The sequence below is a fragment of the Geotrypetes seraphini genome, chromosome 6 (assembly GCF_902459505.1).
Source record: "Geotrypetes seraphini chromosome 6, aGeoSer1.1, whole genome shotgun sequence".
Lineage (NCBI taxonomy): Eukaryota > Metazoa > Chordata > Amphibia > Gymnophiona > Dermophiidae > Geotrypetes > Geotrypetes seraphini.
This window is the reverse complement of record NC_047089.1, coordinates 191,939,064-191,957,429: the sequence shown is the minus strand read 5'-3', so window position 1 is coordinate 191,957,429 and position 18,366 is coordinate 191,939,064. Positions and strand designations below refer to the sequence as shown.

Below are 18,366 nucleotides of genomic sequence, written 5' to 3'. Positions count from 1 at the left end.
ATTGATGGGGTAGAAACAGCTTTTGAATTTAATAGTTGCTTTTATCACGGCTGTCCGGTCTGTTATAATGATAAAGACCAGAATCCTGTAGCAGCCACGACCTATGGCTCTCTTTATTACAAAAAGCAGCTAAAGACAGCCTACCTGGGCTTCAAGGTCGTAAGTCTGTGGGAGCATGAGTGGAAGTGGATGGTCAAAGAAAATGATAGGGGCTGTGCAGACTTCCTGGCTAGCGCTGCATTACCGCAACCCTTGGTCCCACGAGATGCCCTTTTTGGGGGTAGAACAAATGCTGTTTCTCTATACTACAAAACAAAACCTGAGGAAAAAATACACTATTACGATTTTACTAGCCTATACCCATTTGTCAATAAAACAAAGGAATATCCAACAGGCCATCCGCAAATCATTTATGACAACTTTGGACCACCCACAAATTACTTTGGTTTTATAAAAGCAAAAGTATATCCTCCAAGAAAGCTTTTTTTCCCGGTGTTACCCGTCAGGGTGGGGGGTAAGCTTATGTTTCCTTTGTGCCGTACGTGTGCCGATGTACGGCAACAGGAAACGTGTGCCCATACGGATGAGGAGAGAGCTTTCGTGGGGACTTGGTGCACGGTGGAGATGGATGTTGCCATTGCAAAAGGTTATGTGGTTATTGAAATCTATGAAATCTGGCATTTCGAGCAAAAATCTGACAGTCTCTTCTGAATACATCAAAATACACCTCCGTCAAAAACAAGAGGCTTCTGACTACCCCCGGTAGTGCAATGATACAGAAAAACAAAACATGTACATCTCTGATTTCTATAGAAAAGAAGGTGTACTTTTGTGGGCAGACCATATTCAGTTAAACCCTGCTAAACGCCAAATAGCAAAACTTTTCTTAAATTCTCTGTGGGGGAAATTTGGTCAAAGGACAAACCTGCCTACTGTTAGCATTGTCAGAGAGCCTGATGATCTCTTTAAATATCTGTTTTCCCCTGAATTTGAGGTGTCATCGTGTGACTTTATTGATGATGAAACAGCCTGCATGTCTTGGAAGCACTCAAAAGACTGCACTACTTTGCCCGGTAACACTAATGTTTTCATAGCCTGTTTTACAACAGCCTATGCGCATTTAGAGTTGTACAAACTTCTAGACAATCTACAAGAACGTTGTCTGTACCACGATACAGATTCTGTGATATTTGTGAGCCACGAGGGTGACTGGAACGATTATTTAGGGGAGCTCACCAGTGAGATACCTGCTGATGAACATATAACTGAGTATGTATCAGCGGGTCCTAAAACATATGGTTACAAACTGACAAGTGGAAAGACCTGTATGAAAGTGAAAGGGATAACGTTAAATGTAGAAAACAGCCAGAAAATCAATTTTACTAGTTTAAAAGATCTAGTTTTTGACTACAAAACGGGTGCAGAGGGTTTACCCCAGAAAAAGATAGGGGTGCAACAAACCGGTATTATAAGAAACAAAAAGAGGTGGGTTATAGAGACCGGTGTGATTAAAAAAACACAGCAAGTTGTGTATGACAAAAGAGTGAAGGAGGAGGATAGGTTCAGCACACTACCCTACGGATACTAGCACGGTGGATGCCCGCTGGTCACACCCTTTCTCTTGTATATTAGCAGGACCGTCCAATTCAGGCAAGAGCTTCTTTGTTAAAAAACTGTTAGAACACGCTGGCCGTGTATTGTCTGTCATACCTGACAATATTGTTTGGTGTTATAGTTGTTGCCAACCTTTGTATAAAGAAATGTTAAATAAATATCCTTTTATTACTTTTACGGACATTTTGCCTGATACTTTTAACGATGACCGAATGTTTCCAACCCATAAAGTAAACTTGGTTATTATAGATGATCTAATGGATTCTGCCTGTAAAAGCGGCGAAATAGAGAATGCCTTTACTAAGTACGTACATCACAGAAACCTGAGCATCATATATATAGTTCAGAATGTTTTCTGCCAGGGTAAAACTAGCCGGACTATAACTTTAAACACCAAATACATGGTTCTCATTAAGAATCCTAGAGATAAGTGCTGGGGCCGTTACTCTTTAACATATTTATCAATGACCTGGAAAAGGAGGCAAAGTGCGAGGTTATAAAATTTGCAGACGATACCAAACTGTGCGGCAGAGTTAAGACCAGGGAGGAGTGTGAGGACCTACAAAGGGACCTGGACAAGCTGGAAGACTGGGCAAACAAATGGCAAATGCGCTTTAACGTGGACAAATGCAAGGTCATGCATATAGGGAAAAAGAACCCGTTGTTCAACTACAAATTGGGGGGGGGGGGGTATTGTTGGGAGACAGCAGATTGAGAGAGACTTGTGTGTGCTGGTGGATGCATCACTGAAGCCATCTGCACAGTGCGCAGCAGCCTCGAAAAAAGCCAACAGGATGCTGGGCATCATAAAGAAGGGCATAACAACCAGAACACGGGAAGTCATCATGCCATTGCATCGAGCGATGGTGCGTCCACATCTGGAATACTGCGTTCAGTATTGGTCGCCGCACCTCAAGAAGGACATGGCCGTACTTGAGAGAGTCCAAAGGAGAGCAACGAAAATGGTAAAAGGGCTGGAACACTGCCCATACGCCGAGAGGTTGGATAGGCTGGGGCTCTTCTCTCTGGAGAAGAGGAGGCTCAGGGGAGATATGATAGAGACCTTCAAGATCATGAGGGGCATAGAGAGGGTGGATAGGGACAGATTCTTCAGACTGAAAGGGACAGCGAATACGAGGGGGCATTCGGAGAAACTGAAGGGAGATAGGTTCAAAACAAATGCAAGGAAGTTTTTTTTCACCCAAAGGGTTGTGGACACTTGGAATGCGCTACCGGAGGAAGTGATCAGGCAGAGTACGGTACAGGGATTCAAACAGGGATTGGACGGATTCCTGAGGGATAAAGGGATCGTGGGATACTGAGGGAGGAGCTGGGATGTAACACAAGTATAGAAAGCTAACCAAGTAATGAGTATAGAAACCAAACCAGGTCGTGCATGTGCAAGACCGGAAGGTTAGGACTTTGATAGGAAGACAGGACTTAAATGAGAAACCAAGGTGGCAAGGGAGCCTCTTCTGGTGATACAGACAGGTCTGTCAACTTCCGACACAATTGTTTTATTTCTTTTAAAATGGATTCTAGCTGGTCTGTGTAAATTGTATGCGTTTTGACCGGTAACCCAATCCACCACATCTTTTCTCCGGACTGTTATATCACTCTTTTTAGCCGCTTGAAGTAGAGGGTTAATGCCTCCATAGCTTCCTGCCGCGTATGGATCATAATAGATTTGCTTCAATAAAGATTCTTTCATAGCTCTGCCTTTTTAGCAGAGCCCTGTTAGGTGACAGCTGCTTTTGTTTTTTGTTTTTTTTCAGATTGTTAAGACAACAGTAGGGGGGCCAGGATAAGTTCAGACATGTTTAAACACACCTCCACCTCTCCCCCCCCTTGGCTTTATCAGGGGAGGGGGGCTGCAAGGGGCTTATCAGCTGTTACCATGACAATAGGGGAGCTGGCCCATTAACCATTAGCTCAGAATTCCTATTGAAAGTGTGTTAAAAGCAAATGCAACCTTTTCTCAATTGTTTCTGCCCCTGATCTGTTTTAAAAACAGGAAAGATTTTGTGAATGTCTTTTGTTTTGTGATCTGCTCTATCCATGAACTCTTAAACCCTGTCTTTTAACTAAAAACTGTTAAAATAAAGACGCTTCTTTTTCTGGCCACATCATTTCCGGGAGGGTTTTGACTAAGTCTGTTTCCCCTATTTCCGCCTACGTGGTCAGAAAAGCGCATTTCCGTTGCTTCATTTACCCTATTTCCGCCTACGTCATCAGAAGAGCGCATTTCCGGTAGGGGCAGGCACTCCCATTTCCGGTGATGTCATCAGAAAGCGTATTTCCGGGGTCAAACACGCCCCTATTTCCGGTGATGTCATCAAAAAGTGCATTTCTGGGGCGGGACATGAGGGGGTGGGGCAATGGGAGGGGCAGGGCATGAGGGGCGTGGCCATGGGCGGGGGCATGGACGGGGCCACCACCATTCATTCCTATGAGAGGGGCGGGGCATAGGTGAAGTTGGGCGGGGCCATGGGCGGGGCTACCACCATTCATTCCTATGGGAGGGGTGGGCATGGGCGGAGAGTGGGGCGGGGCAGTGGGCGGGCAAGGGTGTGGGCAGGGCTTAACCCAGAAGTGAACGCTGATTGGTCGATCCTTATCTCTGACAGCTGTCAATCATTTTGACATGAGGTGTACCCATTATACTACTATGGCTTTTGAAAACTGCCTTGAATAAAAGGAGTATTAGTATTATAAACATTTTAAAACTTACGTTTACCAAATAGTTCTCGACAATGTCTGTTGGGGTCATAACAAGTTTTATTATAACAGACAGACTGACCATCATTGCATGGTGTTCCATCTAGAAAATAGAAATCGGGAGGACAGGTGGCTGATACCCCACTGCAGTACTCAGTAAGATCACACTCGCTTACTGGTGCTCTGCAAGGCTTGCCTTTCTTAATAAACTGAAAATAAACAAAAGTAAGAATAAATGATAGGAGAATAGAGAAATATAATCATAAGAAGGACAATTCTATAATTAGGCCTCTGTAGGCACTAGTGCTGCCCGATTCAGAGAAAAATATTTTGATTCGATTCACCCTGTTGAATTGATTTTTCGGTTCAATTCGATTCACTGTTAATGACACAGCTTTTTAAGTTTAAACAAAGTACAACAATAAATTTCACAAAGTACTTCAAAAAAAATCACATTTTTCCATTAAAGCAGTTTTGGAGACATTTGCTTGAACAGTCTTTTTTCCCAGTCCATAAGCAAGCAATATGAAAAAGATTTCCTTAATTATCTACTCAAACATTTTTGCTATTTACTTTCATTGTACCTAGAATATTATTCAGTAGAAAAAATTTAGTTTGTTCAATCAAGCAGAACATTCACTCATAGAAGTCCAATGTCCAGACAGGATTTGATTGAACAAACTAAATTTTTTATACTGAATAATAGTTTAGGTATAATGAATAGCAAAAATGTTAAAGCCACACAGAAAAGCAGTAAAAGTCAATAGGTTCTCCGAGTGGGAACAACCTGATGTCTCAGCACTTGAGGAAAAGACCACGTAATAATGTTTATAAGATAAATTATTATACTGAAGCAGGGTGTCCTCAGGGTGAGAGGTAAGCGAGGGGAGAGAATTCTCCAGTGCTTTACACAATAAGGCACATGTTAATCACCCTCTACCTACACACCATCATAGGACACCTCACATGTGCTCAAATTAATCAAAGTGATAAATTAAACAGTGATATACAATTGGTCAATCACACGAGTGCAAGATCAAACAGGTTGTTCCCACTCAGAGAACCTATTGACTTTTACTACTTTTCTGTGTGAGTAGATAATTAAGCAAATTTCTGATAGCCTACAGAAATGATTCTCAGCTTCCATCCCCAGGCTCCCTGCCGATTCCCAGTTTCCAACCCCCTGCCCCCAAGACTCACCAGTCCCCCTGCTGATTCCCAGCTTCCATCCCCAGCCCCCAAGACTCACCAGCTCCCCTGCTGATTTCAGCTTCCATCCCCAGCCCCCAAGACTCACCAGTCCCCCCCGCCAATTTCAGCTTCCATCCCCAGCCCCCAAGACTCACCAGCCCCCCTGACGATGTATTTACTTACTGCCTGAACTGGATATTAAATAGCGGGGAAAGAGCCAGCCAAAAATAGTATTTGCTGCTGTACGAGGTCTGCTCGCTCGCCGCTTGACTCTCCAACTCCTTTCGTTTCTTCCAATGTAACTTCCGGTTTAGCAAAACCGGAAGTTACATTAGATGGGAAGAGTCCAGCGGCATGAAATAGCCTGAACTCGTCTTGCAGCTGAATCGGTGAGTCCGGTTTGTAATAAAAATGAACCGATTTGAATCGATTCACCTGATTTGAATCGGTGAACCGATTCGAATCGTGAATCGGGCAGCATTAGTAGGCACCCCTTTGTATATGTATATACACAAAAAAGTTGTACCTATGTATACCCTTATAGAATAAGGCTTACAGGCTAATGTGCATAAGTATTTTTGGTGCACAAATGCAATGTGGAAGTACATATAGATGAAGCATGGGAGGGGCATAGGTGAGGCTCTCAAATATGCAAGTTACAGAATACTGTAAGTTACATGCACCTTTCTCAAGTCTATGGCTGGTGTAACTATGGATACCTAATTGTTAGGCGCAGAGACCAGGTAACACTAATATACTGTACTATAAAAGAATTTGGATGTCCAAATGCTGCTATAGAATAGGCTCTCACCAAACTGCATATATGAGGGCAGTAGTATAATGGGTATACTACATGTCAAATAGATTGACAGGTGAAATAAGATAAGGATCGACCAATCAGCATTCACTTCCGGGTTAGACCATGCCCACACCCTACCCATACCCACACACCATGCCTTGCCCATGCACCACCCGTACCACAACCACTGCCCCACCCATGCTCCTCCCATAGGAATGAATGGAGGGGCTTTGGGCGTCCAGACCAATCAGAGCATCTGGGGAGGGCCCTGAGGCTCTGATTGGCCTCCTATTGGCCTCCTTAAACAACTTGGGCCAATCAGAGCCTCAGGCCCCTCCTCGATCTGAGGGGAAGGCCTATTTTAGATGACGCAGGCAGCTGAGAGGAGGAAGCCAGCGTCCCTCCGGGCTATCTATTTGAGGTAAGGGGGAGGGGGGCAGCAGAGATGAGGAGGGGTCACTTGCCAGTGGGGGAGAGTGGGTATCTCTCCCATTGCAGGGGAAGGGGGGGTCAGGGCACAGCGGGGATTTTAGGGCAGCGGGAGAATGTGGGCATCTCTTCCGCTGCAGGGGATGGGGTTGTTGGTTGACAGTGGGAGAGATTGAATATCTCTTCCGCTGTTGTTGTGTTATTTGTGTGTGTGTGTGTGTGTGTGGGGGGGGTTCTTGACAGAGTTTTTTTCTGTGTGTATGCTCATTGCTATCACAAGTGATGCGCACATGCAAATTTAGCAAATCTTCATTGCTGTCCGCTGACCTCATTTGCATGCGTGATTTTTTGAGAATCTTGCTTTTTTAGATTCATTATCAAAACGGCTGCATTATCAGACTGACACTTTTTAATGTGGGTTTTTGAGAATCCTGGCCTTAGTCAAGGTTTGGACCACCACCTGATGCCCCTCACAGGTCTCCTTTCCCTTCTTGGAACCTAAAGATTTCTGTTTCACTACTGTTCTGGGTTTAAAACCTGCTTCTCTCTGCTGGCTATTTCCATGCCTGCCTCCTCTCTTAATCTCTTGTGCTCCTCTGAACCTGCCAAGATTCTGTTGCAAGATCAGCAAAGAGTCCTGCCACTCTTTGCTTCCAAACTCCCATCTTGGGTTCTCAGATTCTGGTCTCCCACTAGTGTAGTCTGAAGTACTGACTTTTAAAACCAGCACTTCCTTGCAGAAATCTCACTGTTTCTATTCCATATTTAGGCAGCAGTCAATTTCCAGAGTAAACACTTGCTTCCTTTTGGTAGCAGCTGCATTTTCCTGCACACAATGTTAAGAAAAATATCCATATCAACCATATTAAAAACTAACGGGCCATGTTTCGGCTAACAAAGCCTTTCTCAAGGGTCCTAGAGTATGAAATAAGAAGAAACAAAACCCAACATTAAACATTAACAGAGAAAATACATAAAGAAGTGAATGAGAAACATGGCCCGTGTCGGGTCCATTAGTTTTTAATACGGTTGATGTGGATAATTTTTTTCTTAACATTGATTGAAGAAATAAAGGAAGGTCAAAAACATTTTGTTTCGTCCACAGTTTGTTTTGTTGGATTGCTCCTTTTTCTGTGGAACATTGGGTCTTCCTGTTTTTGCTTTCTCCTGCACAGCCTGTAGTACTGCCTTCTAATAAATCCACTCCAGGATTTCCAACAGTTCCTGTTCCTACAGCAGTTTCTTTTCTCTCTTTCTCTGTAGAGCCCTGGTAGCTATCTCCAGGTATAATCAGTGAGATAATTAAGATAGCTTTCACTTCACAGCTTGAAATGCACATATACAAAGCACAAATTCCAGTAGAGGAAAGTCTTGTTTAGTGTTTAACTCCTGCCCACTCCTGGTCTGATCTCTGATTTATTGTTCCTTGAACCAATTAGAAGGGTACAAACATAATTAGCTCTTAAGAAATTGTCTGAGAAATTCCTAGAGGGTAACGTACCAAATACAACATTGCAAAATAAAAATATTAAACATTACTATAACCTAACATATAACTAGTAATCTTAGTGGAACTTAGAATACATATTCCAACTCCCATAGCAACTTAAGAAAGAAATCACCAATATTAAGATGCAGGCAGCAGTCCAGCAGTGAGATGGGGGCTATCCAGTCTTTTGTACTGAGTGTCACATGTTTGATTATCTCCCAGTTGATGAGAGGTCTTCTGTGTCTGCTTGGTGTAGAGAGCTCCTAGCTCTCAGGGAATGGATCTGATCTCTTGCGGCTAGAGAAGCAGACTTGGAGGAGCTAAGGGAGACAAAGAGGTACACAGAGGAGACCTACAAGGATGTTGTAGAAAAGTCCCACCTCCAGTCTGGCAGCCTTGGTGCTGCCTTGGAGGAAGGCAGATCTTCTTAAAGGAGAGCATCACCCTGGTAAAGCAGAAGGCAACCCTGCAGCCAGGACCTGCCCACCAGGAGATGCAATGTCCTCTTGCACTGAGGATGTCTCCAGGGGCTTCTGTCCAAGAGGGAAGGGTTAGGACAGCCATTATAGTGGGAGATTTGATCATTAGGTATGTAGATAGCTGGCTGGCTGGTGGACATGAGGATCACTTGGTTACTTGCCTGCCTGGTGCGAAGGCGACTGACTTCACGTGTCACTTAGATAAGATTTTTGACAGTGCTGGGAAGATGCAGTAGGGGGGTTCTGGAAGCCAAATTTAGGCTCTTAGGTAGGAAGTTAAAATCCAGAACCTCCAGGGTAGCATTTTCAGAAATGCTCCCTGTTCCACGTGCAGGTCCCAAAAGACATTAAATTCCAAGCTTCCAACCTTTAGAATATTCTTTCTTTGTTACTCCTTTAAATCCTTAACTGATGTTGCTACTTCTGTTTTATCCATAGACCTCAGAAACACCCCTCCTCCGTCCCATAAAGGTTATGATCTCATAACGGGGAGATTCATGTGTAACCTCCTCATCGGTCAAGGCTTAAATTTTTAATGGCTGATGCTCAATAATTTTATATTTATTTTGAACACTTTTTATACTTTAAAACGACTAATGAAGTTTATGTACTTATCTTCAAAAGTGTTGCTGTACTTAGGCTGGTGGACCCGACATGTTTCGCTGTCGCTTCGTCAGGGATCCACTCTTGCCGTTAACCATCATCCCGCATAGACTCTTAGGATAGATGAGGAGGTTACACATGAATCTCCCCGTTATGAGATTATAACCTTTATGGGACGGAGGAGGGGTGTTTCTGAGGTCTATGGCTAAAACAGAAGTAGCAACATCAGTTAAGGATTTAAAGGAGTAACATAGAAAGAATATTCTAAAGCTTGGAATTTGATATTGGATTTATGCTATATGGTGACAATTCCAGGAATAAGACTTTAAACAGTGTATTATAAGGTTGTTGGTCCCAAAAGACAGGCAGAGTTCTAGAATATTAATAAGTGGATGAGGCAATGGTGCAGGGAGGAGGGTTTTAGATCTGTTAGGAACTGGGCAACATACTGGGGAAGGGGGAGACTATTCCACAAAGATGGACTTCACCTTAACCAGGGTGGAACCAGGCTGCTGACATCAACATTTAAAGAGGAGATATAGCAGCTTTTAAACTAGAAACTGGAGGAAGGCCGATAGCCGCTCAAAAGAGCATGGTTCAGGACCAGGTATCTTTAAAAGATATCACTATAAAAGGGAAGACAGAGCATCCCAATAGTGAAATTGCAATACAGGCCACAGTAAATCAGGTTTCCTTAAATATAGAGCAGGCTGATTTTGAAGGTTGCAAATTATCTATGCCAACTGCTGAGCAAATTGAAAAGAGATATGTCCAACACTGTTTGAAATGTCTGCATACAAATGCCAGAAACCTAAGAAACAAACTGGGAGAGTTAGAATATATTATACTGAATAAAAAAAATAGATATAATAGGCATCTCTGAAACCTGGTGGAAAGAAAATAACCAATGGGACACTGTCATACCAGGGTACAAGTTATATCGTAGTGATAGGGTGGATCGAATTGGTAGAGGTGCAGCGTTATATGTTAAGGAGGGTCTTGAACTACATGAGCAGAAACACACCTTAGAATCCCTATGGGTAGAAATTCCATGTGTAAGAGGGAAAAGGATAATGATAGGAGTGTACTACCTAGGGAGATAAAATTCCTTGATGAAATCAAGGACTGCTTTATGGAGCAGCTGGTTCAGGAACCGACAAAAGGTGAAGCAATTGTAGATCTAATTCTTAGTTGGGCGCATGAATTGGTGAGGGAGGTAATGGTGCTGGGGCAGCTTGATAACAGTGACCATAACATGATCAGATTTGATATAATCCCTGGAATAAGTTTAAACAGGAAATCCAATACAACAGCACTTAACTTTAAAAAAGGAGCCTATGATAACATGAGGAGAAATTTAGAAGGTGCAGTTGCAAAGGTCAAAAATATACATCAGGTGTGGATGTTATTTTAAAATTCCATCCTGGAAACCCAGAATAGATATATTCCATGTATTAAAAAAGGAGGAAAGAAGACCAAATGGCAGCTGACGTGGTTAATGAGTGAGGAAGCTATTAGACCTAAAAGAGAATCCTTCAGAAAGTGGAAGAAGGATCAGACTGAAAATAATTGTAAACAACACAAGGAATGTCCAATCAAATGCAAGGCGCTAATAAGGAAGGCGAAGAGAGATCTCAAAAAGAAGATTGCGCTGGAAGCAAAAACACAAAGTAAAAACTTTTTTAGGTATATGCTTTTTTAGGTATTAAAAGCAAGAAGTTGGAAAGAGAATTGGTTGAACCGTTAGAAGACCGAGGGATAAAAGGGGCTCTCAGGGAAGATAAAGATATAAAGGAGATCCTATTATACATTATTTGTCTCCATTAGAACTCTTGAGAATGTATTTGAGGGAGATATTGCATTATACTAATGTGGATACTTTTGAACCTGATAACCTCTATTACATCCCAAGAGCTTCTAAGGAAATAGCAGAAGAAGGTGATATAGATAAATTAGTTTTACCTGACAGCTTGAATGTATCACAGTTTCTCGAATACTCTAAAGACCTAATAAATAAACAGGCACTGCTCCTTGTGGCTTTCAAGACAAAGTTAGAAAAACAGGCTATCTTGAAATTATATTTTTTGAAAAAGCAAGACCTGTTTTGTGGCCAACGAGTAATAATTTTTCCTGATGTTTCTAGACATACTCAATTTAAAAGGAAGCAATTCCTTCAACTAAAGCCCAAGGTTTTGGCAATTGGAGCTACCTTCTTTTTAAAATTTCCATGTAAGTGCCTTATCTTGTATGGAAGTGACAAATATGTGTTTTTTGATCCAGTCCAGTTAGAAGATTTCATTAAGGAACAACCTTTGCTAAAAGTTTAATTTCTAACATTGTTATTTTCAGTTTAGGAGGATGTTGTGTGATATATAAACTAAGCCAAACTATGCCTGTCCATGATGGTAGATTATAGATAGATAGATTTGATTTCCTATTTAAAAAGCTGGTGACCATTATAATGTGGACTAGATCATGGTTGATTAATTACCTCATATATGTTTCAATGTATTTTATATACAGAGTTTTTGTGGATATTCATGAATATTTGTTAGTATTGTAACAAATAATCAAAATAAAGAATTAAAAAAAAGATATAATGGAGAGATTAAATTAATTTTTTGCCTTAGTCTTCACTGAGGAAGATGTGGGGGAGATACTGGTGCCAGAAATTGAATTCAATTCTGATGAATCAGAGAAACTTGTAAAAATCCCTGTAACACAGGATGATGTAATGCAGGGGTGTCCAATGTCGGTCCTCGAGGGCCGCAATCCAGTCGGGTTTTCAGGATTTCCCCAATGAATATGCATGAGATCTATTTGCATGCACTGCTTTCAATGCATATTCATTGGGGAAATCCTGAAAACCCGACTGGATTGCGGCTCTCGAGGACCGACATTGGACACCCCTGATGTAATGGGTCAATCTAACAAATTGAACAGAGTAGCAAATTGCCTGGAATGGATGGTATACATCCCAGGTGCTGATAGAATTGAAAAATTAACTTGCAGAGCTATTGTTAGTAATTTGTAATTTTTCTTTAAAAACCAGCATAGTACCGGAAAACTGGAGGTTGGTCAATGTGATGCTGACTTTTAAAAAAAAGTTCTAGAGGTGATCTGGGAAATTAAAGACCGGTGAGTCTGACATCGGTGCCAGGCAAAATGGTAGACCAAAAAAAATGTATGGCAATACTATATATTTCTCACTCCATAACAAATTTTATGACAAGAAGCAGTATATAAGTCCTGGATATATAGTGGTATATTGAATTCTTCCTTAAGTATATGCAGAAACCTCAGCCCCACCACTCCACCGCTATAGTACTTTCTAACAGTGGGAATAATTATGTGGTACTCATCATCGGCTTCCCCATTTAATTTGTTTTTACCTTTAATAAATAACTTATTAAATATTTTTAAATATTTTATGGTATATAAAACTCTAATATTTCATTTTATATGAGTTTTGGCACTTACTCAGGAGCTGTGACACGACATGTTTCACACTCCCGTGCGATAAGGAAGAATTCAATATACCACTATATATTCAGGACTTATATACTGCTTCTAGGCAAATAGGTAGAGACAGCACACATACGCAAGCATGGATTAATGCGAGAAAGCCAACATGGTTTTAGTCAAGGAAAATCTTGACTCACCAATCTACTGCACTTCTTTGAAGGGGTGAATGAACATGTGAATAAAGGTGAACCAGTGGATATTGTGCATTTGGATTTTCAAAAGGCATTTGACAAAGTACCTCATGAAAGACTTCTGAGGAAATTAGAAAGTCATGGGATAGGAGGTAATGTCCTTTTATGGACTGAGAACTGGTTGAAAGACAGAAAACAGAGAGTAGGTTTAAATCAGGGGTAGGGAACTCCAGTCCTCGAGAGCCATATTCCAGTCGGGTTTTCAGGATTTCCCCAATGAATATGCATTGAAAGCAGTGCATGCAAATAGATCTCATGCATATTCATTGGGGAAATCCTGAAAATCCGACTGGAATACGGCTCTCGAGGACTGGAGTTCCCTACCCCTGGTTTAAATGGTCAATATTCTCAATGGAATAGGGTAAATAATGGAATTTCCCAGGGGTCAGTGCTGGGACCGCTGCTTTTTAACATATTTATTAATGATCTAGAGATGGGAATAACTAATGAGAAAATTAAATTTGCTGATGACACAAAGTTGTTTAAAGTTGTTAAATCGCAAGAGGACCTTGTGAGATTGGAAGACTGGGCATCAAAATGGCATTTGACATTTAATGTGAGCAAGTGCAAAATAATGCATGTGGGAAAGAGGAACCTGAATTATAACCATGTGTTGCTGGTGTCATTGCCCAGGAAAAGAATCTAGGTGTCATTGTTGAGGATACGTTGAAACCCTCAGCTCAATGTGCAGTGGTGACTAAGAAAGTAAAAAGAACATTAGGAATTATCAGGAAAGGAATGGAAAACAAAACTGAAAATGTTATAATGCCCTTGTATTGCTCTATGGACAGCCACACCTCAAATACTGCATGCAGTTTTGGTCGCCGTATCTCAAAAAAGATGTAACGGAATTAGAAAAGGAACAGAGAAGGGCGATGAAAATGATAAAAGAGATGGTACAACTTCCCTATGAAGAAAGGCTATAGCAGCTTGGGCTCTTAAGCTTGAAGAAGAGATGGCTCTGAGATGATATGATAGAGGTCTATAAAGTAATGAGTGGTGTGGAAAGGGTAGATGTGAATCACTTGTTCACTCTTTCCAAAAATACTAGGACTAGGAGACATGTAAAACTACTAAGTAGTAGATTTAAGACAAAATGGAGAAAATATTTCTTAACACAACGTGAAATTAAACTCTGGAATTTGTTGTCGGAAAATGTGGTGAAATCACTTAGCTTAGCGGGGTTTAAAAAAGGTTTGGATAATTTTCTAAAAGAGAAGTCCATAGGCCATTATTAAGATGGCTTGGGGAAATCCATTGCTTATTCTTAGGATAATCAGTATAGAAATTGTTTTGTTACTTGGGATCTAGCTAAGTACTTGGGATCTAGGTCAGCCACTTTTGGAAACAGGATACTTGGCTTGATGGACCTTTGGTATGCCCCAGTATGGCAATTCTTATGTTCACTTTTTTTTCTCTCTTGACAAAAACCTAAAAGAAAGAAAGTAAATCCTGCCGGTTGGGCTCTTGCTATACTGTTGGCAATTTCCTCTCTATAAGCTGGAGCTTCTCTCGGGCAGTTCTAAAAACCCTTTCTATATTGAGGTCCCCAACCTCTACAGACATCTGGCCAGCTTCTCTGCAGCAGAAGCTAAAAAAAACAGTAAGAATCATCATTTGTGGTAAGGAAGCACATGTGCTGGAGAGGAGAGGTTAGGTCGCAAGTTTCATATAAACAAAACACTTTTTTTTATTTTGCTTCACACTTTACAGAAAGTTAGCTTGGCTTACCTCAGCCAAGCAGTACAAGCATCTGCCCTCAACTGATGTCTAGGGAAAAATCAAAATCAGGAGTTCACCTCTCTTGTTAAGGGACCTCCCCGAACTACTCTAAGGCTCAAGCATATATTCTCCTCCCTACCTGAGGACCGCCTCTGTGATTCAGCAGGACTGCTGAGCCTAGTGCATCCTGGGAGCTGTAGACTCTGCACTACTGAGCCAGCGCCCTCTGCTAAGCAGTGATAGAATAACAGCATTACTGAGGGAGAATCCCTAATTGTTTTACTGCACCCTATAGAGAAGCCAGGTCTTTGTCTTTTCCAGAATAAATCTGAGTTTATGGTATTGGAGCCAATGAGCTATTTGGATTAAATTATGATTAAGATTGTTGATCTCTTCAAAATCATCACAGGGAAGGTTCACCAAGATCTGAATGTCATCACCATACATGAATTGCGCCATTCCTAAGGAATGGACAAGAGTTAAGAGGGCCTATATTTTTGAAGGCCTATATTTATGTTTACAAGTAAAGATAATTAGAACTGGAATAGTCTGTATTGGAAGATTAGGTTTATACCTTCAATAATCTTCTGGAGGATTCCATATGCTAGGGGGCTCATAATCAAAACTATGTCCTAATAGCAGGGACGTCCAAGTGCCGATAATCAAAACCAACTTTTTGGATGTGCAGCAGCACTTGTAAGCTGCTGTATGTCCAGAGATCAAAGGGGTATGTTGGGAGGTGTGTTATAAGCAGGAATCGGGCATGCTTCAACCTGGATGTACCACAGCCATAATCAAAGCTTTCCTAGAGGGAAATCGCCATTTTGAGCCAATCATGGCCTTCGGCCCATCCCATCCCAAGATGCATTGGGAAGGGGGAAGCCCCATCATTTGCAGCATGCGGCCCTGTAGGCAGAAAGGAGTGAGCTTCCCTCCTGCCATTTTCTCTTCTAAAGGTACCGTTGGTGGGGGGTTTCCTGGGATGGGGGGCCAGGAATGGGGGGGAGGGGAGCGAGGATGACAGGGTAGGGATGGGATGTCAGAGGGAGGGGTGTAGGGTTCTGCAGCTCAGCTGATCCTGGCAGGGGGAATCCCCATCAGCTGAGCTGCTAGGAATCCCCGAAACTGGCTCAACTGATAGGGATTCCTTCTTCTGCAATCAGACTAGGTAGTTGGTGGGTACTTCTACAAAACCTGCTTTTGTATGTTTTTCACATGAATGTTTTTATTTTTGAAAATGGGCAAAAAAGGTAGAAGTCCTAAGGACCAAAACTTATGCCTAACTCATTTTAAAAAATAAAAGATAGATGATTGGCAGTTTTGAAAATGGACATTTTTTCTACTAGGTTTGTGGACTTCTTGCACAAAATTTTCAACCTCAGACTTACAATACTGTAAGCAAGACTTCTCAATATATATAGAACTGAAAGTATAAATAGATATATAAATTGCATCTATACAATCTTCACATACACTCAGAAAATGCGTGATCCAACCAAGAGCCTAGACTCCTATAGCCGAACACACTGTCCCGTCACAGTGAATGACTTTAGTGTAAAAATGCTGGCTAAGGCAAAATGCTCTTTGTGTACTAAAGATTTTCAGTGGCAAGGAAAATGAATTTACTTAACTTAAAAAGTTGTTGCAGGTCCCGACATGGACCATGTTTCGAGGGTCTTTTTCAAGGAACCCAAGAAAAGAATGGTTTTAGACTTCAATTGCCAAGGAAAAACGTGTGATTCAGACAAAAGAAATTTTCATATAATGAAGGAACTCTTCCAAACTTTCATCCAGACTTAGGCACACTTTTGATTATGCCTCTCTAGGTGTTCAACTCCAACTCGCAATTTGGGAGTTGCAGAAATCCACAACTTTTCTGAGCACATACTCCACCCCCTTAGCCTGATAGCTAGTAAACATATCCAGTTAAGTCCCAAAGCCAAGTCCCAAACGGGCGGTGAGGCCAATCCGGAGCCACTACAATCACCAGGCCGGGATGTGTCACTATCTGGCGGATGACCCAACCAGAGGTCATAGTTGAACTGGCCAGTGCTGCACCAAAGCAAACAGCCCTAGGCTTTCACGCTGTGTTCTTCAACTGAAAAAGTGCCTAGCCTTCTAGTTCTCTGCTGAAGACATAAAGTCTAGCTGAGGCTGACCCCAGTGCTGAACAATTGCCTTCTGCGAGGGACCATTCTCCCGGGTCCAGAATCTGTTGGTTGAGGAAATCTGCCTGAACGTTGTTGACGCTGGCCACATGGGTCACTGAGAGCAACAGGTGCTTGGGCCCAGGGGACTGATTCCAAAGAGGCAGCCATGGACCCTAGAACCTGAAGATACAGCCAGAAGTGGGAGCCGGACAGTCCAGAAGAGCTCTGTGAAGTTTCTGTCTGCGTGCCTTGAGAAGAAACACATGTCCCTGTTTGGTATCGAAGAGAAGCCCCAGATACGCCAAGGACTGGGATAATGTCAAATTTCTCTTCTTGAAGTTGACAATCCACCCCAACGCTTGCAACTGAGACACTATGAAGCCGCTATAAACAAATTTAAATCAAAACTAAAAACATTCCTGTTCCAGGATGCTTTTGGACTATAACTGTACTTTTAAGGACTAAAACAAGCTTTACAGCTTTTTACCCTAACCTATTGTTTTTTCCCCCCTTTTTGTGCACTTTCTTTTATGACTGTAGTTCTCACCCTTCTTCCCCATTGTTTGAAGTTAGTCTTTATGTCTTATTATTTGTCTTATAATCTTTTGGTATTTAATCAAAATTTTGGTATTGTCTAGTATCCCTAATTTTTACATTTGTTCTTATGTAATTTTAATATTGTACACCACTTAGAAACCTTATTAAGCGTTTAAAAATTTTTTTAAATAAACTTGAAACACTACCGTCTCTACTGCTCTTTTGCACTCCGAACAAGACAGAGCCCAGATCAACAAGTTGTCCAGGAAGGGTGGACTTAAACCCCCTGCTGACGGAAAGCCGCCACAACAATCACCATTTTGATGAAAGTGTGGGTGCTGTCACACGGCCAAAGGACATAGATGCGACAAATGACATAAATGCGACAAAGGACATAGAAGTGGAAATGCTGTTGCAGAACATGGAAATGCAGAAACCTGCGATGCTCCGGGTATATTGGAATATGTAGGAAAACCTCTGTGAGATCCAAGGACACTAGAAACTCTCCTGGAGAGACATTCGGAAAAAGGAATTCGCAAGAAGCGAGTGACCGACTTTAGAACCAGAATGGGTTTCCAATCCATCAAGCTTTTCTGGTACGATGAAGTATAAGGTGTATCTGCCTAAGCCCCAATTTATGTTCTGGAACAGGTTCCAGCATTCCGATGTATAAGAGGTGTTGCAGAATGTTGCGGAACCTAGACTCCATTCCGGTTAACTTGCTGGAGTCAAGAAATCAAGCTGGAGGTGGGCAAAGGAGGACTAACTCGTGTCCAATGAAAGTCAAGTCCATACTTGACAAAACTGAGGTCAGCCTTCGATGAGGATGCCATGCCCAACCCCTGGCGTCATTGGGACTGTTTAGGTGCAGCCACTGCACAGGAACCTGAGGATGCCTAGAATTGGAACCGTTGTAACA

At 41.9% G+C, this 18,366-nt stretch overlaps 1 protein-coding gene across 1 annotated transcript in view; it reads right to left on the bottom strand.

The window, feature by feature from the left end:
- Positions 1-4,334: 4,334 nt before the first annotated feature.
- The window catches only part of LOC117362933 (disintegrin and metalloproteinase domain-containing protein 9-like), a 570,152-nt gene continuing 556,120 nt past the window's right edge, over positions 4,335-18,366 (bottom strand). The window contains exon 12 of the mRNA XM_033950023.1: positions 4,335-4,541. Coding sequence (XP_033805914.1) covers positions 4,335-4,541 — 207 coding nt within the window. The remainder of the gene's footprint in view (positions 4,542-18,366) is intronic.